Source organism: Mirounga leonina, unplaced genomic scaffold (genome assembly GCF_011800145.1).
Source record: "Mirounga leonina isolate KUSES-001 unplaced genomic scaffold, KU_Mleo_1.0 Mir_91, whole genome shotgun sequence".
Taxonomy (NCBI): domain Eukaryota; kingdom Metazoa; phylum Chordata; class Mammalia; order Carnivora; family Phocidae; genus Mirounga; species Mirounga leonina.
Genome location: NW_023270839.1, coordinates 14,173,771 through 14,200,252, shown reverse-complemented (window position 1 = coordinate 14,200,252; position 26,482 = coordinate 14,173,771). Strand labels below are relative to the sequence as shown.

The following is a 26,482-nucleotide window of genomic DNA, read 5'->3' as shown; positions in this document are numbered from 1 at the left end:
CTCACTAAACAACCATCTTGCAGATCTTATATTCCCCCTTTATTCTCTCTCACCTTATGTATTTATTTTGCTGAAATTTAAAAGAAATCCCAGGCTCTTAAGTCACTCCATCCCTACATGTTCTCATATGTATCTCTTTGGAAAAAAAAAAATGGACATTTTCTTACATGACCATAATGGCTCTGTCATGCCTAACAAAATTAACAGTCATTTCTTGGTGTTAAGAATTCACAACGATCCATATTCAACTTTCAATGACTGTCAAAAAAAAACAACCTTTTTTTTAATAGTCTATTTGATGGAATCGAGATACAACAAGGTCAACTGCATCTGGCTATGATGTCTCAAGTTTCTCTTTCCTAGGGCAGTTTCTCCTTTCCCCATTTATTTTCATGACTTTGCCTTGTTGAAGAAACTGCTCTGACTTCTTTTTAAATTAAACCTGGGATGTCCCTGTTGAAGAAAGTACAATACACGGCTGAGAAAGTGAAACCTGTCAAAATTTTCAAATTAATTTTTGGCTATAGGGAGGCAAAGGGGGGGGAACCCTGAGACACTTAGGCCTATTTAATGATCTGAATAATTTCCAAAAAGCCATTAAACAATTCCACCCTTCATACTAAAGAGTCTGAAACTGTAATAATCCTGCATAAAATGGGTGTTTTATAACATTACTTTGATATATTGGCAGTTTCTACAATAGTTGTTATTTAACAGTGTTAACATATTTCCGCACAAACTAAATGACATCAAATAAGCAAATAAATGTCTAGCAATTCCAACCTTACTAATATTTTTCTTAGAATGTATAAAGAAATAATTATTTTTAAATCAATCTAAGAAAGAAATACAAGCTGGCATGTCTCTTTTGTTTTTAGCCCCCCCACCCCAATCTTAAAGGATCATTTAACCAGACAGGCAGGTTTTCATTAAGTTTAATTTGTGTGGAACTTAAATATTAAGTTGAGTTACTAGGATGGTAAACCAAATGATGGCTCTGTCTTTTAAAATCTAATGTTGTACTTTTTAAGGAGAGATATATAGAAAATTTAGAGGATTATAAAATGCTAATGAAAATCACAAGTGTGAGAAAGTGTAACTTTTATATATCTCCATGGTATTCGTACTAAACAAAAAAGTAAATTAACATATATAAGATTGACTTAGTCTTTCCTTGCAACAGCTTTAGCTAATAAAACTTCAAAAAGATCAGTGATGTACAGTTTTTGAAAATCCAAAATATGAATGACTTTAAATGGAACCATATGAAGTGAACGACAGTAAAGTGATCGTAGATAAAATTACCAAACTCGAATGAAATAAATTCAAAAGGAAAAGGATGAAGGGCAATTAAGTACCTATTTTGACAATTCTTAGTGGTCAAGTTTTTAAAAGTATGACACAGGAACCTTAACCTATCTATAGATGAGTGATAAATGAGGCATTTTGTGTCATTACATTCCCATAAATCACTTTCTTTAACTGCTGACGGCTTTTATCAGATCTAACCTTTTCAAGATTCTATTAGAGTGCTAACATTTTCAACTTTGACACATGTGCAGTTTACAAATTCTGCAGCTGATTAACTCTGGACAGAAGCTCACTGGTATCATTGTCTTCAAGTTGGGTGAAAGCCTTAGGGTCTCAAAAACCCAGACACTTACATTACAGTACAAAAATCTCAATTAAAGTGAGGGGCTGGGCTTTAGAGTCACTAAGTGATTGTTTTCTATTGGGAAACAAACACCAATAAGACTTCATTTTTCATGAAATAGGTGACCTAGGAAATACCAAGGATAAAAAAAGATACAGAAAATCCCTGGATGATAAGGGTTAATTTCTAACCAAGTACATTTTTTTATCTCAAAAATTTTTTTGGCAATAAAAAGATACATATATTTTTTCATGTTTCAAGTTTTTATTTAAATTCTAGTTAGTTAACATATAGTGTAATACTGGTTTCAGGAGTAGAATTTAGTGATTCATCACAAAAAATATTTTTCAAAAGATAATTGCTACACTTCAGTTCTGACTCAGTCAAAACAAAGAAAACCCAAGATTAATACATTCATGGGGTGAGGAATATGGCCACAAATTAAACATAATTTAACTGGGGCTGTTATAATGATGAAATCATTTTAAAGTGAATTTTGTGGAGAGATAATGAATCAAACTAAAATACATAGTTTCACTCTCCTGCAACTGTCAACATTCTAAGTTAAAGGTTGTTTTGGATAATTCAAGAGATCAATTCATTTGAAAAAGAAAAAATGAAAATTTCTCTTATTCTTCCTACCTTTAAAACAATTCTGTTGCAACTATAAAGACAAAACATGTAAAAGATAATGCAATTTCTGTTTAAGTTATTGTTAAAATACCAGATCTCCGTGGGATGCCTTTTATACATAAGTTATAACGAACTACTTATTACCAACATGAAACATTCTAAACATGCATATCACAAGATGAAACTTTAAAATAATCAAAATATTTGCCTGTTAATAATGGAGAAATAAATAAGGCAAATATATGTAAGTTGAAATCTTCCTTTACAGTGCAGACAAGAGAAGATCAACACTTCACAGTATTTTTAATTTTAATGGTCCTAATTTCTGAGTATAAGAGTCAAATACAACAGTCGAACTTGACCGTCCAAGGGTCTGGTGATTAACACAAGATTGTGCAGGTAGATACCATGCAGATGTCAATGTGCTCATATAAATAGCGCATACATAAATACATTTGAGTAGATGTGAGTTTGTTCAGACAAAGATATCAAAGAAACTTGTTTAGAAAATATAATTGACACAGACCTTGAAATAAAGCTAAAGTTTAAAAAAATACTGTCTCTGGCAATAATAGCCAGACAGAACAAATCCTGATAATGGTTGTTTGACCACCAGAAGCCAGCTACTTCAAACAGTATTAGTTTTGATAAGAACTACCGGCCATCCAGCCTAAATAATAAAACCTACAGAGACAGACTAATGGCACTAAAGTAAAAATGTTCACAGACAGCCTCCTGCGGCAGATTGCCTCTTGTTGATAAATGACAAATCTTAGAAAAATAGTGGGGGAAGGACTACTTTTCTAGCATCCAAACCCACATAGTCTCATAATGTCACCATCTAAGGCCTATCCATGACAAATTAAAAACTTCTTTATTTCACTAATAATGTCACTCATCACAGGAGCTGGGCAGTTACACTTTGACAATTCAGATGTAAATCCTGGGTTGCCTATGAGTATTCATGACAAAGGCATATTTATCATTTAAAACAAAAGGACATGACTTCTTGGTGTTCATATCAAAGACCAGTGATGGATGAGGCCATGCTAATCAAAAGACAGACTAGAAAGAACACAGATGTTTGCTACTTTGATTAAGAAAAGACTATTCCCTCCCCCAAAGCCATACTGGGGACTATTCCTTCCCTAATATGGCTATTTCAAATAGTTTTAAATATATAATTTTAAATAGATACCTAAGAGTTTAAAATTTCCAGCTGTAGCTTCTATAGTAAAATACGTTTTTTCCCCAATCTCAAATTACAGAAGCAAAATTCCTGAAACCAAAAAAAAAAAAAAAAAAAAGATCAAAATACCAGAGAGGAATAATTCCTCAGATGTAACCCATAGAGGGATTTCCACAATTGGTTTTATCCTTCTTAATTATTATTTTCAATCCAGGAAATGAAGAGAAAAAAAGTCTATCATCCCAAACTTTTATAAATAGTACAACTGTGAGCTGAAATCAGTGTGAGAAGCTGTAAGGACAGCAAGTTTAAGACATTTTTGCCATATTTGATTCTGACCATTATGTCTCTGTTGTTTCAAATGCTCTTCAAGTTGAAAAGCATGCAAACATAGCTGATGTCCATATTTTAAGATTTACTCAAAACCTTAAACACAATCAATTCTGGTGCTTTTAGCATGTATCACCATTTTGGATGAGGCAGACCAAAAATAAGTGTGTCATTAAAAAAAAAAAAAAAAGATATTTAGAGCTGGAGCTATTGATAGCACTTCTTCCTATTCCACTGATGAAGAGCTACCATCAGGACTGGCTAATAGAAATCCAATTTACAAGGCCCTGCTCATTTGAGTGCCTTTCAAGATGCACAGGATTGGGAACCCTTCAGACTTGCAAACAAATGTCTGCTCTTCCAGGGCAGAATATTTTAATGTGGTTCTGGGGAAGTCATCATGGCTAGGTCACCTTGAAGATGTGGATAGTACGGGTAGGGGTGGGGAAAGCCTACTTGGTAAATGATCTGTTTCCTGCCAATTTTCCTTGCCTGCTTTTCAATCCCAGTGAAGCACATTTGTGGATAAGCTTTTAATAGAGTAGTATATGACAAAAAAAACACAACACAACACAATATAAAGCCATATTGGGGGAAGGAACGACTTAGGCATTAAGAGAATACTTGAGTAGTTTGGTGGCACCAGCTAAAATGCTAGGTAGGCAGAAGGTTCCCCCTCTGGTAGGATCATCTTCCTCTCAAAATGATGGGCACATCAAAATCACATGGTCACTCTGTACACCTACGTCACCCTGTGATTCTTTGTCTGGAAATCCTGTGTCACATTAAATGTGACACTGGTGTTAAGCCAGCAAGGATATTCATTCCATTTTACACAACTGAGTTGCATCCATATGTTCACCAGGGTTGACTTTTCACCAGCTGTAGTAACTATTATATGCCCTACTTATAATGGGGATGTCCACCTTTTCAAGTTTATACCTGCTTCTCACAGAGGGAATTAAGGGTTGACCATTTCAGAGAGCTTAACACTCAATATATTAAGAGGTATTTATAGAATAACAAAAATCTTTCACCTTTTGGCCCTTTTATGAAAAATTTACTGAATGCCTAATATATTTAATATTCAGTAGCATGTGAGAATAATTTTTATGCAACTCTGATAGTTAGAAAGATAGATAACTCAATTATTAGATCATTTATCAAAATATTCAGATGTATAAGAGGCTACTAAAAAGATTGATGACTGAGAAAGTCCACTGATTCTCTAGCCATCATATTCATGCATTTGGCCAGACAACATTTTTCGCTGCCTTCACAAGCAAGCTTCATTACCCATCACTCCACTGAAAAGAGTTTATTATGAGGCTGCCATCTTGGCAAGACTATTATTTAGATGATAAATGCTGAGGGGAAAAAAAGTGTGTCTACTTTTTTTTTTTTAAGAAAAAAGATGAGCTTTTCTGACAGATAAAACAAACAGCATCTACATTTCTAATTAACTTAAATTTGGCAGATACAAATATAGGTCAGTTAAAGCTATGATGTTATCTTCTGTCTGAATTTTACCCTTAATTTGTAAAATGTAAATTAACTAATTAGAAGAAAAACAGCATGATTAGTGACAAAATGCTTCAGCTGGGTCTTTGCTTCCTGACATTTATGATCAACTATAATGAATTATTACTTTCTAAAGTAATTGATAGAATATATATATATATATATTTTCTTACCACAATGCAAGAAACTTTACTAAGAATTTATAAAAGAAGGCTAGGAACCTGGCAAAACAACAGAACTTTGTGCTGTACTTTCTGGGGAAAAGATGCATATAGAATGCCATGATATTAGAAACAACTGGGTTAATTTATGCCTGTGTATGTACCTAAGGGTGAATTTGGAGGAAAGAAGCGTGTAGAGATTAAGTCACTAATAAGCCCGGTAAAAGGACTGTCAAAACTTAACCCTTTCCCTGTCAGCTCCAATGGGTTTGCTGTGTGCTCAAGCGATCAGTGAGAGTGGTGCATGTGTGTGCGCACACGCGTGTGCGCACACACGCGTGTGTACAAGTGTACATGTGCACATGCATGGGCCTGCATGCCGGACGGGGGGGTTAAAATGTTACTCAGAGAATGGTTAGAAAAGAGAAAAAGGATTTGGCTACTTGAGTTTCAGCAGGAAAGCCTGTCACTGTTAAGTAGAATTAATCTATGTAATAGTTAAGGAAAAAGAGGTTTTCGGCTATTCCTATGTAGACAAAGACTCCGCAATGAGAAGTACATCTGCCATGTCAGATATAGGTGTCAATGAAAAACTACATAAAATCCTGAAAGGTCGGGCCTGTGGAGGTGGCCACGCTTTGGGGTATGGAGTGTGCTTGACCAGGCCTTGGGCAGGCAGAGCAGGATCAGGGCTGTCAGTCCTCATAGCACACAAACTTAGAGGTCTAATCTGAATAAGGAATACCAGGAAATTGGAGCTGAAGCCTGTGGAATCCTAGAAAGGAGCTAAATGTGCTTTGTCGGTACTGGGCATTGGTTTCCAGTGACATGACAACATTTGAAAGGGCAGAGAAAACAGAGAAACAATTCAAACAAAGACATATGGTGATGTCCAGGGTGCTACTGGAGAGTTCAGGTACTATGCAAAATAGGCAAATAGTTAAACTAAGTACTGCAAAATTTCAGTCCTAATTTCAGGTTATGTCACTAAAATATTTACTTTGGACAAACGTACCTTAATTTCACTTAGCAGACAGTTATCACATTTGGAAACAATTTGACTAAAATACTGGAATACTCCTTTTTCTCCAATATTATGACAAATACATAAAACCTTCCACAATTTGCAGAGTGCAGTTTAAATGCTAGGAGAATATTGTCAGACTTATTTTATATTGACTAATTATGGAGACAGCGGGAAAACCTTTCTAAATAGCTACTCTTGATGAAAAGCATTTAGCTTACTACTTTTATATTTTGGAAATTCATTAATGGGAAACATTTTTTCTTTCATCCTCATCCCTACACCACTGTAATAGGACATTAAGAAATAATATGGGTTACTAGTCAAAGCTCTACTTCACAGTAGATAAATCTAACACAGAACATATTTATACATGACAGAAAATACTCTTGGCAGCTCTCTGGCCTCCACCTAACTCTTCAACCTCTTCACATGATATTACCTATGAGGTGGCTACTTCAAAAGCTACCTAAGATTGACTTTCGTGTACATTAATTTTGCACTTTGGAGGTAATCCTTAAACATTTGAACTCCAAAAAATTGTCTCTATCACAAAGATAAGGAAAGACTGTAAAACATATTATAGCGTAGAGACCTCCTCGTTTGTTTCGTTTTTCTATTTCAAGGATTAACAATCTCTACCCAATGTATCATTCTGAAAAACGAATTTAATTTCTTTTAATTAAAAGCATTAATAGCTCCCACTAAGATTTTCGGCTTGATGGTCACTGGAGAAAAGAGACTAGAGACACTTAAAAAGCAATCATTTATGTTCATTTAAATTTTTAAATATTTCTGTGTAGAAGCAGCATTTGATGTTCATCTGTAAAAGAGGACAAAGGCAGTAAGAGCCAATGCAGTGAGTGTCGGGTACCCTGACCGAACCTGGGTCCCTCAGTACTGCAGGAAGGTCAGATCCGCTCAGTGTTGTACTGGCGTGTCAAAATACGTCAACAAACATCACACTGCATGAAGGAGAAGGACCTTTCAGTTCTTTACGTTTGGGCTGCCGATGGAGCTTTAGACGGAGGGTATGCATGAATGGTTTTCCTAGCTGCTTGACAAATGCAACTCCCAAGCTTTCTTTCAAGTGTGATTGTTAAAAGCCCTAGGTTTTTACATTTTGGTACAACTTCCTAAACCCATATAACTTATGATGGGAACTGATGTTAACCATCAATACTCCAAATAATCAGATTCAATGCAACTAGACTAAAATTACTGTATAATGGTTAAATGCAAGAGATGAAGGTTGAGAGTCAATAAATGTAGAAACAATTTTATTCACTCTTAACAGTAATACTTATTGTTCATCAGTTCTCTAAACTTTATTATGGATGTCATTATATCACAGTTGTCTTCTTTCTCTCCCCATCCATAGAGAAGGGCATTTCTCTATACTCCTCCGTGAAAACCCACTTTGTCTATCAATAGTAAACTGTGGATGATCCCTAAATCCTACCTATCTCTGATCCATCACTTGAATTCTTATTCTACAACCCAGCTGCCTTTGGACATCTCTAAATGTCACAACTAAAGTTATTGCTAACCTGGGGCACCTGGGTGGCTCAGTTGGTTGAGCGACTGCCTTCGGCTCAGGTCATGATCCTGGAGTCCCAGGATCGAGTCCCGCATCGGGCTCCCTGCTCAGCAGGGAGTCTGCTTCTCCCTCTGACCCTCCTACCTCTCATGCTCTCTGTCTCTCATTCTCTCTCTCGCAAATAAATAAAATCTTAAAAAAAAAAATTAAAGTTATTGCTAACCTGGATTATTTTCTACTCTCAATTCTTTAACAGCATCAGTATTCTCTCCACACCACCAATATCAAAACCTCCCAATACAACAACATTTAGTTACTTGCCAAATTCTGTAAATTCTATCTTTGTCATCTCTGTAAATCTGCACAGTCTCTTCCATTCCCACCCACCAGTATGATTTGGGAATTAATGGATTATTTCAATATGGACAACTGTGTTAGCAATTGTGTTTCTATCCCCAACTTCTGGCTTCTGTCCACTTGAAGCAATGCTACCAGAACATCCAGCCTAAAGGTAGGTCCTAATCATGCTACTCTTCTATCAAAAAATCTCCCCTGGCTTTCCAGCTTTATGACCTTGATCTGGGTACTTAAACTCTCTATGCCACACCTTTCTCATATGAAATGGGGTAAAATACTAGTTCTACCTCATAGGCTTCATATGTGGATAAAGATGATAATACATGGAAGTGCTTAAGCCAGTGCCTTGAACATAGCTGGTGCTCAGTGTTAGTTATTTTTGTGATCCATGTACATGCTTTTTTCCCCAATTAAATTGAATTAAACTCCTTGAAGGCAAGATGAAGCTTTGCTTATCTCTGTATGCTCTGAATACATAATATGCTCTCTCTACATAAAGGAACTTAATACATATCTACTGAACTTAGTCATATATTTATGCTACTACTGATGGACCATTTTGCTAGAATATGTTGCATTAGGAATATGTAGTGGTAAAAGTATTCATTTTACATTGAAATAATGAAAGGCAGCTGGAGCTGATCAAAATTTTGGTCTAGTGCTGAGTCAATATGGTTTTACACACCTGACCTATGCTCACAACCAATGACTTCATTTTTGACCACCTTCATAATCAATATAGAGTGCTCTGAAAGTATTGCAGCTGAAGCTATCCGGGATGATTATGATAGACTCACATCTACATAAGTTGATGAGCTTTATGAATTAAAAAACCCCTCTTTTTGCTAAATAAAGAAATTCTGCATTAATTTTGAATTTATGATCACTTGGAATGAGCTATTAGGGATGCTACAGGACTAAATTTAAAATGTGTAGGTGGTGGTGGTTAGCAAAGCTGCCAATGATAAAAGGGAAGAAGATGGCAAAGAGGAATATATAGGGAGAAGTAGGAAGGGGTTAACAGGATTGTTAACCTTGCTGGCAGAATCCCTGTAAGAAAATAAGGGTGAACAAAATGGTAAACATCTCGATGTTAGCGATTCAGGTAGGAAAGGGAGTAAAACAAGAGAATGGAATTCATAAATCATAAGTAGACTAAGAATATAAAGAAAGAGCAAGAAAACAGAAGAGAATCTAATTTGCTTGTGTTAAATGGAATAAATGGATAAATGGAATTCATAGTAGGAGTTTAGTTTTTATGAGAATACGACTTCCAGGGTCAATTAGAAATGCGAAGGAAAGGATGTTTACCATTGCTGTTATGTATCCACACAGGTTTTTGTTTTATGAGAAGAAGAGTATGAGACATGCAAATTGTATTCATGGCTCATTTTCCATATTCTACACGTGTGAGAGGAGAATGAGCAAGGGCAAACTAGGGCAACACAGACTCATCATCTGTAAGTCACCCATCCCAGGAGATTCTTGAATGATATCAAATACCAAAAGATGCTCAGAAATGGGGAAATGTGTCTCTTAAATGTAGAGGCAGAGAAAAGTGAGAGAAAAGGCATAACTTCTGTGAACAGGGCTCTATCTCACCAAAACACAGCCAGCTTTATGTCAGTCCAAGTGGCAGCAGAAGCCCTTGGTGAGTGCTAATGAAAGATGATTGAAGAAAGCTGCCTTCTAACAACCATACACTTATTACCCAATCTTTGGCCTGGACTATATCAAAGCCTTTCCTTTTGCTGGGCAAAAAGTAGTGACTGAAAATCCCATTTCAACTCTAAGGATCCTGGTAGAAAGAGACCTAGAGGTCTCTTTGAGAAAGAGAGAGATCAAAAGAAAGAAACCTGAAGGTTTGCACAATCCTCTCCCATAAATTATTCTATTCATAGTTGATGCTTAAGAAAATTTATTAGTAACAATGAAATCTATAACTTAAATAGCAAATAAGATTACAAGGTTAACATTGAATAAGACAAACTGTTTACAATGTGTTAAACTATGTGTTAAAAACCATAATTGAGCGACATCTACTTGGAGACAAGATGGGGTAACAGGGACTGGATTTATCCTCCTGCTGGAAATAAACAAATGGAATAGACGATGACAAATAATGACAGTAATGTGGAACAATGTCCCCTGAGTGATGGGAAACAAAAAAGGTAAGCCCTTTGCCCCAGCCACTTCCTGGAGTCTTCAGGCTGCACTGTGAAGATGAAGAACCTAGGTGAGGCTCAGCGAGTCTCTCTGAGTTGAGGAGATAGAGTTGGAAGGGTGGGAAGACCAGGAAGCTAGAGTCTATAGGACAGAATACCAGCAGAGGAGAGCTGTACAGAGAGAGAATTCCAGAGACTATCTGTAGGTCTCCCTTGAGTATACAGCAGAATATTGATCAGTACATGTGCGACTTGAACATATTACTATGATCAATTTGACCAAATTGCCAATTATAGCACAGTTCACTCACAACAGCAGAACAAACTTTCTTTTTAAGCGCACATTGAACACTTACCAAGATAGCCATAGTCTAGGCCATAAAACAAATCTCAATAAATTTAAAAGGATGCAAGTTTGTTTCTGACCTCAATGGAAATAAATTAGAAACCAGTAATAGGAAGATATGTGAAAAATTTTTCAAATATTTGGGAACAAAATACCCTAAATACATCTAAATAGCCTGTGAATTAAAGAAGAAATGAAAAATTAGAAAGTATTTGGAACAAAATAAGTATGAAAACCCAACATATAAAATTTTGTGGACTACAGCCACAGCAGTTCTTAGAGGTAAATTTATAGCACTAAATTGCCTATCTTGGAAAAAAAAGAAAGGTTTTGAATCAATAACCTCAGCCTTCCACCTTAGGAAACTAGAAAAAGAAGAGAAAGTAAAACTAAAGAAAATAAAAAATATACAGATTACACTAGAAATCAATGAAAGAAAAAATACAAGTAATCAATAAAATTAAAATTGGCTCTTTCAGAAGACCATAAAATTGATGAACCTCCAGGCAGACTGATCTGGAAAGAAGCTACAATTATCAATATCAGGAATGAAAAAGTTGACATCACTACAGACAGATTCTACTGCTACTAAAAGAAAAAAGGGATATTCTGAGTAAGCTTATCCCAATACATTCCACAACTTAGATGAAATGAACACATTTTTTGAAAGACACAAAGTACCAAAGTTTACTCAAAAAAAAAAAAAATCCAAAAACAAAACCCAACAGCTTGAATCATCCTTACATCTATTAAACAAGTCAATTTTGTAGTTAAAAACCTTCCAACAACAACAACAAAATAGGCACAGATGTTTGAAGAGGAAATTCTACCTAACAGTTAAGAAATAATAACAAATCTGCACAAACTTTTCCAGAAAATTGAAGGGGAGGGGAAACCTTCTAACTCATACTATGAGCCATCATTACTCTAACACCAAAGACTTAGCAGGAAAAATAAACCACAGACCAATATCACTCATAAATGTAAAAGAAAAAATTCTTAATACATCTTCAACAAATCAAATCCAACAAAATATAAAAAGATACTGTTTCATGACCAAGTGGAGTTTATCCCAGGAATGCAAGGTTGGTATAACATTCAGGAATCAATCACTGTAATTCACCATTTTAACCTATTAATAGTAATTAAAAAAAAAAACCCATTTGACTATCTTTTTTTTTTTTTTAAGATTTTATTTATTTATTTGACAGAGAGAGACACAGCGAGAGAGGGAACACAAGCAGGGGGAGTGGGAGAGGGGGAAGCAGGCTTCCCACCGAGCAGGGAGCCCGATGCGGGGCTCGATCCCAGGACCCCAGGACCATGACCTGAGCCAAAGGCAGATGCTTAACGGCTGAGCCACCCAGGCGCCCCTCCATTTGACTATCTTAATTGATGCAGAAAAGCATTTGACAAAATCCAACATCCATTTTTGATAAAAATCTCTCAGCAAGCTAGGAATAGTAAGGAGCTTCCTTGACCTGATAGAGAACATCTACAAAAACTGATAGCTAACGTTATTCTTAATGTGAAAGACTGAATGCCTTTTCCCGAAGAAAGGCGATGTATGTTGTCCACCACTATTTACCTTTGTATAGGTGATTCTAGCCAGGGCAGTTAAAAAAAAAAAAAGTCATCCAAATTGAAAAAAGTAAAACTGTCTTTATTCACAAGTGATATGGATGTCTATGCAGAAAATCCTACGGCATCTACCAAAAGAGTAAAGTATTAGAATGAGTTTTACAAAGTTGTAGGATATAAATCAACATAGAAAATCAACTATATTCCTTTATAGTAACAACGAACAATTGGGGATTAAAATGAAAACTATCACTTCTTTTTCTTTATTTTTATTTCTTTCTTATTTATTTAGAGAGAGAGCACACATGTCTGCATGAGTAGGGGTGAGAGGCAGAGGGAGAGGGAGAGGGAGAGAGAGAAGAATCTTGAGCAGGCTCCACACTCAGCACGAAGCCCAATGTGGGGTTTGATCTCATGATCCTGAGATCATGACCTGAGCCAAAACCAAGAGTCAGATGCTTAACCAACTGAGGCACCCCCAAAACTATCACTTCTAAAAGAATTAAGCAATATAAAACACATAGGGATCAATCTAATGAAAATGTGAGGGATTTGTACACTGAAAACTACAGGGCATTTTTAAGAAAAATATTAAAAGACCTAAATAAATGGAGAGATACTGTGATCATGGATCAGAAGACTCAATATTGTTAAGATATCAATTCTTCCCAAATTGACCTATAAATTCAATGTAATCCCCATCAGAATCCCAATAGACTTTTTTTGGGGTGAATTTATAAGATGATTCTAAATTTATATGGTAATACAAAGGACCTAGAATAGACAAAAATAACTTTGAAAAAGAAAAATAAAGTTTGAGGATTATATAGTTTCGCAAATATAGCTATAGTGATCAAGATGGTAGAGAATTGACATAGACAAATTGATCAATGGAACAAAATAGAGAATTCAGAAAAAGGCCTACCTACACATAAATGATCAATTGATTTTTTAAAAATTTTATTTTATTATGTTAATCACCATAACATCATTAGTTTTTGATGTAGTGTTCCATGATTCATTGTTTGCGTATAACACCCAGTGCTCTATGCAGAACGTGCCCTCTTTAATACCCATCACCAGGCTAACCCATCCCCCTGCCTCCCTCCCCTCTAGAACCCTCAGTTTGTTTCTCAGAGTCCATAGTCTCTCATGGTTCGTCTCCCCCTCCGATTTTCCCCCCTTGATTTTTGACAAATGTGCAAAGGCTATTTAGTAGCTATTAGTTGTTACAACAAATGGTTCTGAAACAACTGCATACCCATATGCTAGAAAATGAGCTTTGATCTACGTATCACACCATATATAAAAATTAACTGAAAATGGATGCTAGACCTAAATGTAAATCTAAAATAAATTTTTTAAACGATTTTATTTATTTATTTGACAGAGAGAGAGCGAGCACACAAGCAGGAGGAGCAGAGGGAGAGGGAGAAGCAGACTCCCCGCTGAGCAGGGAGCCCGATGCGGGACTCGATCCCAGGATCTTGGGATCATAACCTGAGCTGAAGGCAGATGCTTAACTGACTAAGCCACCTAGGTGCCCTAAAATAAATCTTTTAGAAAAAAAGGGGGATCTATGTGATTTCTTTTTAATTTTTTTTAAAGATTTTTTTTTTAAATTTTATTTTAAGTAATCTCTACACCCAACGTGGAGCTCGAACTCACAACCCCAAGATCAAGAGTCAAATGCTTCACTGACTGAGCCAGCCAGGTGCCCCTGTGATTTCTTTAGATCTTTGAATCTTTAATATTTCCTAGATGTGACATCAAAGGCATAGTCCATAAAAGAAAAATTGGTAAACTGGACTTTATTAAAATTAAATTGAAAGCCACTGTTCAGAGAATGAAAACACAAGCAAAAGACTGGGAGACAATATTTCATATTTGATCACATGTCTGATAAAAGACATATCCAGAATATTTTTTTAAAACTTCCAAAACACAGTAAGAAAAGAACTCGAAAAATGCGCCAAAGACTTGAACAGACACTTCTCCAAAGAAGATAGGTAGTAAAGAAACATGTAAAAAGATTCTCAATGTCACTTGTCATTATAGAAATGCAAATTAAAATCACACCGAGGCACTACTACACAACTCTTAGATAGCCTAAAGTTAAAAGGATGGAACATACCAAGTGGTGGGGAAGCTGAGGAACACCTGAAACTATCATAAACTGCTGGTGGGAATGTAAAATGGTGCAACCACTTTGGAAAACAGTTAAATCGTTTTGCAAAAAGGTAAACATATTCTTACCGTATGTCCCAACTATTTCATTTCAAAGTATTTGGCTAAGAGAAATGAAACCATACAAACATTTTTACATGACTATTCAAAGGAGTTTTATTACTAATAGCAAGAACTAGAAACAACCTAAATGTCAATTAATAGGTGAACAGATAAGTAATGGTATAGCTATGCAAGTGAATACTTCTCAGTAAAACAAAACAAAACACAAAAAACAAAAAAAAGCCAAAGTACATACTGTATGATTCCATTTATAGAAAATACCAGAAAATGCAAACTGAATCTATAGTGAAGAAAGCAGATTAGTGGTTGCCTGGGTGCAGAGAGAAGTGAAGAGATTGAGAAGAAGGATTCTAAGGAGGCACAAGAACTTTTGGGGTGGTAGGTATTTATGTTCAATATCTCTACTGTGGTGATAATTTTTTAAGTTTATATAAACATGTCAAAACTTGTCAAATTGTATACTTTAAATATGTGCAGTTTATAATGTTAATTATACCTCAATAAAGCTATTTTTAAAACTATTCTTATTTATTAAAAGACTTGTTTTTTATGTGCAACCAACGGCAATTCAGAAAAAAAACGAACTCCATTTAAAATAAAAACATTTCTTAACAAATGTTCCACAGTTCACTTCTCTTCTGAATTCACACTAGTGTTCAGATAGTTCAGTCAGAATTTGTGAATGTAAACCACATACAAAAGACTTCTCTAATTCTATGGATTTCAAATCCAACAATTTAGGGGTTATTATATTCTGGGTGTGCTGGTATATATGACAGGCTTTTATAATAAACCTACAGATACATATTTTGAATATAGAATAAGGGCTCTTGAGAAAGCAAGAGAGAACACCTGGCCCATTTTTCACTAACCTTATGGAGGTAGATATCTAAACCACATATGTTGGAGAGCTTTTTAGATCAGCTCAGCGAACCCATTAACTGACTAAGTAGCCGCTTAAAACAGATTTCTCACCATGGCTGACATGAAACTGCCTGGTGGGCAGAAAGCGCACAGGTGTGAATTCAGAAGGAGATCTGGATTCAGGTCCCATCCCTGCAATTTACAGCCTCAGGCCTTACTATCAGCCCACCCCAAAACAGAGGTGACTGACACAGTGCCTGTGAAGGTGTTTGCTGAACTGAACCTTTGTTCTTTAATAAGGCTTTGTTTTTCTCATCAATACTCTGTTTGAAAGCAGAAAGGCTACAAATGCAAGGGCTGTTTGGCAAATACTTAGCCAAGGCTAGGTAAAGAAGAAGTTGATGTCAGTGCTGCATGTAGAATGGCATGATCACCTAAAGTTTTCAAAAGAAAAGAAAAACTCCCAAGGTCCAGGCTCTACGCAACATCAATTAAACCAGTTCTCCAGGGATAAGACCCACATCAGTATTTTTAAAATGCCCCTCATGTGATTTCAATACATGGTGAAGTTTGAGAATCACTGACCTACATACCCAAGCCATTTTAGCATCAGTTTCAACCTGATCTCCAATATTCTAGAATGAGTCTCAGAAATGGATTCTGTATTCTTGGGCTCCTGACTCTATCCATGCTCCTGGGTCACTTCCTATTGGCAGAATCTCTATTCTTCTTCCCTCACTCTCTCTGGATGATCATAATGGTTGTGTTTCCATCTTTAGAATGACCGCCCAATCATTTGCTTGTTAGTTTGGTGTGGGGTAACTTTTCTGAAGCATTCTATCACAGTGGGTCAGCAGAAGAGTCATCTTTTCAACAATTCTTTGGTCCCCTGATTTTGGAAAACTGATCAATATGCTCTCTCTATTCCCCCCACTCCCCCAAATCTTGTGCATACCTGAAGACAGTAATCAGATAGATATCTTTCTGAGAAACTACAATTCATTAATATTTCCTTATATGTCTATTTTCTTTCTCTTTAGTCCTTCGACCCATTCTAGTTATTTAACAACTGTCTCTTTATTGCAAATATCACTTTAAAAGCCTAAGGAACATTTCTATCCCTTATTCAGTTTTGGATTTAAAGTCAACACTGAGAACAACAACAGCAGACAATATGAATTCCTTGGCGGGGAAAATTCTTGCATTTCACATTCCAAATGCAGAAAAAAAATGTTATGAGAAATCATTCTTATAAAAGTACTACATACATAGCAGACACTTCTTTCGTCCTTTTCAAATATTTCGAGGTTGCTCCGGCTAGTAACAGTGTCAAGTATTTGTCTGGAACAACGGAACATCAATATCTCACAACCATCTCCACTGTAAGAGATGGAAAAGCAAATGATTATATTTTACCTTTAGAGAAGCCCTCTCCAGTGCATTTGCTAATTATGAGTCAATCTGTCTCTTGCTGCTGATGACTACTTGTTAGTATACTGGAGCAGTGCCTTCTGAGGCTGTTGTAATTGAAGGTTTGCAAGAGCTTCTATTGCTGAGGCACACAGTCCAACTTAAGACAGATGTGATCAGCCTTGTTTTTAACAGAACTGAAATAACTGGAAATCTGTGATTTGGCTAATTGCAGGCTTCCTGGAAGTATCTTAATGCAGGAAAAACTTTGGCCATCCTCTGAAAAAATACCTTCCTTAACTCTCACTGCTAGGCAGCCCCATTCTAAGTGCCTCACCTCTCAAGGCAGCACAGACCAGAGAAAGCAATTGCTAAACCATTGAGTAAATAACCAATCTTTAAAATATACTTAGAGGTAAGAACTAAAGTCAAATCAATTCTTGTGGCAGAAGGTATTAGCTTAGCATTGCCTCTGGAGAGTAGACTCTCTGGAGCCAAAGTTTCAAAATTCTGACATATGGAAGTCAGCTCTTAATCTTTTCAATGATACATAAATGTGATTAAGACCATATTTCCTCTGGTGCTCATTTCCCCTCACATCCTAACACCAGTACAAAAAAATGACTTTGGAGGATACATGTATTTGCTTCCTTTGGTACTGTTATTTAGAACCCTTCAAGAGAGGTCCATGGCCTGGCCCAAAACTTGAGAGGATTCTGCTCTGGACCCCTCTGGTTGTATCCTAACCCATGGGGTGAGGATTCAGCAGGACCAAGGGGACATCCCCACTTGCTGTATATCCCCCCAATCCCTTTCTAGGCCACACTCCATGTACCAGAGACCTTAGAACTGATCACCTACTGGCACCTCCACCAGCCAGGTATTCCACCAGCTTTCGGGCATTTGATGACAGATAAAACATACAGAGAAGATGAAACTCAATGTTAACTGGAGGAAGGTGACATGTAAACAAGAAATTACAACATTTAACACATGCTATGAAATTATTAGCAGAACACGGGAGTGGGTACCGAATGCAAGCGTGGAATGCAGGAAGATTTCCCAAAGAGATGTCAGCCAAGCTGAGTAGTCCAGGAGGAGTTATCTGGCAAAGAAGGTAAATAAGTGTCGACTCAGAAGACTTCTAAATTCTATCAGACAGGGATATACAGGAGAAAGAGACACACAGGAATTAATATCTGTTGTAGACTGCCAGGCACTTCGAAAGTCCTTTACATGTATTAAATAACCGATCTTCATGACCACATGGTCAAGAGGGTATTACTGACACTATTTTATAGGAGAAAACGAAGACCCAGGGAGGTTAAGCAAGTTGTTCCTAGTCACGGGACTGGAAAGTGGCATGGCCTGGATTCAAACCCAAGAACAGGAGAGATTCCCTCCATTGTTTCAAGGCTCACTAAGCAGGGAAAGCATGTTGAAACAAAACTCGGCCTTGTGCTTGCCAGTCACAAGTGTCAATCCTCTCTGAGAGAAATGAAGAGGTGTATCTACCAAGTGCCCTTCGGTTTCTCATGGGGGCCAGCATGAGCCCAGAATGGTAGTTGGCAGGGCTGAACCTGCAGCTGAGATTTCCACGTTCTTGGTCGGAGTTGTCTGGCACAGTGCACGTGCTGCCTAGAGGCTTGTGAGGCTTTGCTCTTTAGGGTCACTTAATATTTTCCTTCAGATGGACCTACTTTATCTCCAAACACTGAAAGTGAGCACAGGGTGTCTGCTCCTACTTCTCTGAAAGGCCACATGTATGTATAGAACCCGTGTATGTAATTTGGCCTCAGATTATAGAATTTCTTTTTTTTTTTTTAACTGTCACCATCAGATGTGAAAATATACTTAGTAATATAGGTCAAATTGTCAAAGAACTCAGTTTTTGATTACAGAAGTAGAATGAGAAGGCTTCTGGGGTGTTAATTGCACAAGGAAACATGGTTTTTATACAATTTGTATTTATAGACCTATGTATATGGGATATATAAATACACATATATGTAAATATGTATGTATTTTCTTTACAATCATATATATAGCCTTATATAATTTGGGGCTATATTATGGTCCAAATGCTGCTTCCCAGAGGTACTCTTTATTTCCTTTAACTCCATGGAAGTAGAGACTATAGAGTTTTGAGGAGCTATCTGATCAAAGTTCATACCCGGGACAGGGGCCTGCTCACAGGAAAGGCAGCTTATTATCTGTACTCAATGTCTTTGACTTTAGGGAAGATGATGGCATTGCAAAATTTAAATTTTTCTGATGTTAATTAAGCCAGGGAAAATTCTTGAAGCTTTGATTACAAAGGAATAAGGGGCACACTACATATAGTAATTAACAACAGCAATATAAAAGGTAAAGCTCTTTAATAAAGGCTCATATTCAAACAAATTGATGCTTATATAAATGTTTATTCTTTCACTCAGATAGGGATAAATATTATGAAGAAAAGTCCAACCAAATGAGGAGGGAGAGATGACTGAGGTGAGGTCATTTAGATTGAGTGGTCATGGAAAGTATCCCCGAGGAGGGGAATTTGAGCAGACACCTGAATGGTGTGAGGAGCTCACCATGTGGAGATCCAAATGGGAAGAAAACTCCAAGCAGAAGAATTAGCCAGAGTAAGAGTTCTGAAGTAGAAATAAGCAGTGTAGATTTTAGGAAGGCCCAGAAAGCCAGTGCGGCTGCAGAAGTATAAGAGAGGGAGGGAGCCTTAGTTGGGGAGAGAGAGAGAGAGAGGCAGGTGTGCAGATAACTGGGGATGGTAGAGAGCTAGATCATGCAGGGCTCTGAATGTCATGTGAAAGTTTGGATTTTATTTGAAATGTGATGGGAAGCCACTGAGGAGTTTTGAGTAGGAAGCAATACAATCTAATTTGTATTTTTCAAGAGTCGCTCTGGCCAGGGTATGAAAAACGGACCACAGGAGTGTAAAGGTTAAGGTCTGGAGACCAGTTCGGAAGCTACCGCAACAGTTCAAGAGGTGATGACGGATAGTGAGGTGATGCCAGGTAAGAAGGTGATACTGAGGCATGATTTGAGATATGACAAAGATGGAGCTGAAAGGATTTTCCGGTAGGTTGGTGATGGGCTGGTTTTTGGCTTGAGTATTTGGGCAAATTGGGGCACCATTAGTTGAGCATGGGAGGAATCGGGGGAGCCACAAGCCTGGGGAGGAAAATCAAGGGTTTAATGTTAGACATGTTAGGTCTCAGATACCTACTGGATATCCAAGAGGAGATACTGAATGGACAGTTGGATAAACAAACAAATTTGTACTCAGCGGACATATTAGGGCTGGCAGCAAGAATTAGGAGATACTGTTACAGATACAGTATATAAAACCATAGTCTCCGATGAAAGCTCCAAGAGAGAACCCTGGAAGTGAATGTAGATAGCAAAGGGCAGAGGGCTGAGCACTGAGTTCCAGAGCCCAGCTCCAGTGTAGAGCTGGAAGGAGAAAAAGCCAGTAAAGCAAACTGAGTATGCTGCTGGGATGGCAGGAAGTAACCCAGAAGAGTAGCTCTCGGAAGTCAAGAAAAGATTTTTTTTTTTTAAGATTTTATTTATTTGAGAGAGAGAGAATGAGTGAGAGAGAGCACGCACATGAGAGAGGGGAGGGTCAGAGGGAGAAGCAGACCCCTGCTCAGCAGGGAGCCTGATGCGGGACTCAATCCTGGGACTCCAGGATCATGACCTAAGCCGAAGGCAGTCGCTTAACCAACTGAGCCACCCAGGCATCCCAAGAAAAGATGTTTTAATAAAGAGGTAGGGTATGATCAACTTTGTCAAAGTTGCTGAAAGGATGAATAAGAATATCCACTTGCACAAAAAAAGAAAACTTGTAGAAACATTAAACTAAAAATTAAGGGCTCTGTAGTTATTTATGTGAGATAATGGGTTTATACAAGGTCATGATTCTACAAATATTCATTGAACAGTCTTATTGTAAAATCCAACATATAATCTAAAAAATAGTGTGACAATTTGATAACAGTGTTTATGTTAACTAGAGGCTCATCACACAAATAAAGCAATTAGCCCAAATGCCAACCAGTCAATAGCCTCCTTGAAAGGCTACCTACAGGTGGGAGAGATGATTTCCTCCACTCTCAACAATTTCAGCAACTACTATGTGAGTTGTGTTGAGGCAAAATATGAAGAGTAGGATACCATACTTTCATAAATTGGCTAAGTTCTCCTGTCAAAATGTCCTATCACTGGTAAGTCCGTATCACTGTTATCATCAAAATTTTATATCCAAGTAAATGCCTCTGTGTTCCATTTTGAATATCACCACTACTTCCATTTCTTGGCCTCTCTGCAGACATCTGGTAAAACTACTGAATTCTGTGTAGAGTATTTCCTCCTTGGATGATCTGGAACATTCAAAATCAAGGCTAACTTTCCCTTATCGCGTAATATACCCCGAATGAGTCATGCCCAAGAGCTGGTACATATTCAAAGAACATGTTTAGGGAATGTAAACCAATAGTCATGTAAGTAAACCATCATTAGAATAGAAAAAGTAGCACACAACGAAATAATCTAAAATCCAGTCCAAAGGAAACTGTATTAAATTATCCATAGCTCAGATCCCCTCCAGCTGGGTCAATAATGCATGGGGGTCCGATTACTGACTAGAGTATTTATTCAACCTCTAAAATAGTGTTAGACACATAGTAGGCACTCAATAAATAGTTCACTTGTTTTAGGAAAAACATATGACTTTCAAGTAAGCGCTACTCTTTGGAATTCAATTTGTAATTGTTCCTCATAAAAGACTTGATGAGTACCAAAGTGGGGGCACCGTCTCAGTGCATAATGGTTTTGTTTTTCAGTAGAGTTAAAAATGCTTTAGCAACCTAAACTTACACAATTTGATTTTCTTGTCATTGCTTTCCCTGTATCACCAAAGATGATGCTTTCTTTACTATTTCAAACTCAAAAAATTGTTAAAAATCTAAAATTCAATTTGCCACATTACTGCTAATTTGAATAATGGCTGAATAAAAGATAGGGAACGCTGAAGCAGCATTGATTTCTAAAACATTTTGCACTTTTCTCCTCCATCCCTGTAAAGTAAAGCTCGGATGCTACGCACAATTGCACAAGAAAATCAAGAAAGCCATTACATTCAGCATTTTGTCCTGATCATTGTTACCATGGCAAAAAGTGGGCTTAGTTTAGCACAGCTGCTACGGACGAGGTCTGCTGGCCTTTTGTAAAGCTGAGTAACAATATAATACCAAATTCTGTAGCCTGTCACTGTTTTTTTGTTTTGTTCTGTTCTTCCCCAGGATGAGACTATTGTGCACAGATGCTACTGTCTCACTCCTTAATGACCTGGGCCCATGTCATCCTATTATTGTATTCTTACTGCTGGCCAGTGACTGAGGAACACAGTTAATCTAGAAAGGTTACCCCTTGCCCTACCTCCTATTCTAAGGGGAAAAATTGCACGGTGTGAAAATGTGGCACTTCAATAACAGAAAAAGCCAAAATTTCAACAGTTGTACTATAAATGACAACAGAGATGTACTGGAAGGGGCATAGGTTTGGGAGCGAGAAAGACAAATGCATGATGACTAACTGTATGGCATATTATTTTCTCTCTGAGACTCTGTTATCTGTAAAATGGGGGAAAAGTAACTTCCATGTGAGGATTAGCTGAGAGAATATGAAGGCCCAGGCCCAGGAATTTGATAATAAAGCATCCTCCCCTCCAACCCTTTCCCTTAATCGATGAGGTTTCCATGGCTTCAGTCAGGACTGTTGATTGAAGTTGGTAGGTAAACTGTTTTTCTGTTGGAAGGCAAATCGTTTTGATCTTTGATATCACTTGGACACTTTCCTCAGAGAGCTGAGGATATGATTTTTTTAAAGGTCTGAGAGTAAGCATAAATTTCACATCCAAAGGATAAAAAGTTAGTGTCAATAGGCACCCTGCCTTATTATTCCTATTTTAAGTGCTACCAATATTATTGCTGTAAAACGGAAAATGGGAGTATATACTAATTTTGACTTTATGCAGAGATTGTTAGTTTTAAAAAATGAAGGAACATTATGAAAGCAGAGAAGTTTAAATTATCTGAAATGAATACATTAATCAAGTCTCTGTATTTACCAGAAACAAAGACTACTAGCATTTTTACCAGCTAAACAAAATACTTTTTCTAATGAGATTTCAGCCGAGTATCGTTTATCTTAAGAGAAAAATAATGGGACCTTACCTATTCCAGTAGCTCCAGAACTGGTCATGCAGGTAGGCATGGTGGCTACATTCATCACCAAATGAGGCTTTGCTTTCAATCCAGTGAATTATGTGCCCTTCTACAGCTAAGGGACAAAGCATTACTAATACACAGCAAAGAGAAGGGAAGACTGGAAATACTGAACTCTGCCTAGGCCTCTCTGTGCTTCACATTAATGAGCGGGGGCTCGGCCCTTGCTGTCATCAATGGAATTATAAAACAACACATCATATATGTTCCTTACAAAGACCATTTATGCTATAATCACATCCCCTTTATTTTCATCATCATTTTAAAAAATCCCTCTCCTATTCTGACACTGCCTCTGTAAGTGGACAAGTACTGTGAAAGCAAACCCAAGTGAGCCAGTCTGGCTTTTCAAAGGAATCATGTTTAAAAATTCAGAATTTAGAGAAATGACCTGAAAATGGCACCCAAAATGTCTTCAGAAGATATGTTTATTGCTTAAATATATGTAAACGTTTTTAAGGCAGAGATTTCTTCTGAACCAATTATTTTCTGCTCTTCTAAAATCATCTTTTCTAACAATTTCATCCATTTAAAGCTAATCTACTCTGGTAACATTTGCTAATATTAACAAAAAGTAAAAAAAAAAAATAAATCTATGGAGAAAACACATCCCCTTTCACTATAAACAAATGCATAAGACAGTTTAAGGACTTACCAACTGGAACTTGTAAAATAAAGTCTGGTGTTTTGTCATAACCCTTTGCACGGAGCTGATCTTCATCTACAGAAAGAACAAATACTATTACTTATAACAGTGTTCCATTAACAAGACAGCAATATAATTGCTTTTCTTTCTTAAAAATGTATAAAAATTGCTAATGCAGTCATACATATCTTTCTTATGCATGCAAGGCTGTGTCAGAATAAATGAACTTTCTTAACAAACCTGAAGCATAGATGTAAAAATGCCTCTTTGTCCCTTCTGCATTTTTATGTCTTTATTATAAATATCATTAATTCAAGCTGTCATATGCTACCTTTTTGTAATTGAAAATACTCAAAATAATGAAACATACTTACTGATTAAAAGAAAAGGCTTTCACCACCATGAATATCACGAATGTTATCAGGCAATATTGACAATTTACAGTGAGGCCCAAGCACGGTGGCCTTTATAACTATAAAACAAATGTTTTCATTAAAGCAATTAAGAAAGTTTAGTTTCAATTAGTAAAACTATTCCTATACACAAGAACACAGAAAGGGACAAGGACAATGAGATCACTACAGAGAATTAATTGCCCTGCTTAATTCCTTTGGTATGCTATTGTTTCTGGCATTTACCAGAGTTTTACAACTAACAATATGTAATTCTGAGAAGCAAACAGGCTTTGAGATTTTTTTTCTAAGTCCGTTCGATTTCCTGATCCTCTGTAAATATCAATGATCCATTCAGAAGGAAAGGAGGCAGGAAACAGGGAGCTTGACAAAGTTGGAAAAAACTAGCAAGGTGCTTGGTTAAAAAAAAAAAAAAAAAAAACTTCCAATATTTTCTAAATGCTGTCCTTGACTTCTAATGGCATTACAATGTGATTTCTGAAATGAGGAGTTCTCCATTAGATTTTGGAGTGACCTGGTCATTCAATTCCAGACATGGCTTTCTGTCTTCACCCAACCTCAACTAATGGCCCAACCAAGTAACAAGGAAGGCTGTGTGGTCTCTTAACACCTACTGGGCTGTTGACATTGTCATGCATCCCATTCGCCTTCCTGCATCACCTTTGATTAAAATTAATGGCCCATTCCCAGTGTTGGGTAGCTTATTTCCAATCCATTTGTCAGCCCAAGACAGTGGTTTCATGGCCAATGTTCAGAAACTCTGTTTTAGAACACTCTTGTGTACATCTTGAAAGGTCAGCATTTTAAACGTAAATAACCTTTTAATGACAAGCCATATTTAAACTAGATATTTAAGTGAAATTTTGTTAGAAGTGGATGTCCTTTATCCAGACTTTGGAGGATTGATGCCAGAATTCAGAACAATCTCCCCTCCTTGAAATATAAAAAATTTTAAGTTAACTATTGAGATAAGGAAATACAAATTTAAGTAATTTTACTTTAAAAACAAGAGGGATTTGGAAAACTGGACTGCAGATGAACAAGACTGGAACAAATTTCTATCCTCTCAATACACTGGCCACAACGAGAATATTTAATGGAAAAGACATTTTTTAGAAGCACCTTGAGCTGATGTTTCCCATAGCTGATCAACAGTTTTAAAAGCTGGGTTGACATTAAAAAACTGAGACTAATAATTTATTAAAACTACCCTAGCTTGATCAACCTTTGCAGATGTTAGAATCTGTTTCAGAAAGAAAAATGATTATGTTTCTGACACAGCTCAAAACAAAATTTCGAAGGTCACCAAGCTATCCAAATGCACATACTAAAACCCCTTTAAAAGCAGATGTTACACTCCTGTTCACTGCACCAAAATTACTAACACAATACCTACAATTTAAATTTTGTCACTTAATGTGAGACAAAACAAAACAAAACTTGGGCAGAAAACATCAGGTGAGGCTAGGGAATCTTTCCATCTTTCAGTGGAGAACTTGCAAGTATAACAATGTACTTTCTCACTCCACCCTCTCTCCCTCCTTCCCTCCCTCCCTCCCTCTCAGTTTGAAGTTGATACAATAGTAACTGTACCCAAAGGACAGCTTCTAGAAGTCTGTGTCACCACAACTGACATCACATTTTTTTAAAACAAATCTACGAGGTTAATCCACACATTTGAAATACCATGTTATGTTAGTGGGTCTCCTCCCCATTCTTTTATTTACTAAACTCTCACTGCCTTGCCATCCCTGTTTCAACTTTCACACTGTTACTTTCATCCTAGATTTCCTAAAAAAGAAGGAGGGAACAATGTGGGCAAAGTTTAGAGGAAATGACAGCACAAGTGTAAGAAGTAGCATTATGAGCAGGGGGTCCTGCTCACCTGGTTTAGGCCCCAGGAGAAGTTTCTATCATGGATCATCCCACTGGGATATTTTTAAGGTCAGCCCCATCCATCTGGTCTGATTTCCTGGCCTCTGTATTATGCTCCTTTCCTGGCCCCCAGACCTTTAAAGATTCCTTACCACATCTTATCCAAACCATTGGGTATGGATATAAAATTGGGTTGACCATCTTCTTGGGGTTCCAACTCCATGATC

The 26,482-nt window shown here is 36.9% G+C and overlaps 1 protein-coding gene across 2 annotated transcripts in view; it reads right to left on the bottom strand.

Moving 5' to 3' along the window:
* Positions 1–26,482, bottom strand: part of CDIN1 (CDAN1 interacting nuclease 1) — a 205,721-nt gene that overhangs the window by 72,784 nt on the left and 106,455 nt on the right. The window contains exons 9-11 of one of the 2 annotated variants that reach the window (XM_034994492.1): positions 23,977–24,042; positions 23,271–23,376; positions 16,884–16,995 (exon numbers count right to left, since the gene is read on the bottom strand). In XM_034994492.1, the coding sequence (XP_034850383.1) occupies positions 16,884–16,995; positions 23,271–23,376; positions 23,977–24,042 (284 nt within the window). The remainder of the gene's footprint in view (positions 1–16,883; positions 16,996–23,270; positions 23,377–23,976; positions 24,043–26,482) is intronic. The other variant, XM_034994493.1, reaches the window with a different exon arrangement.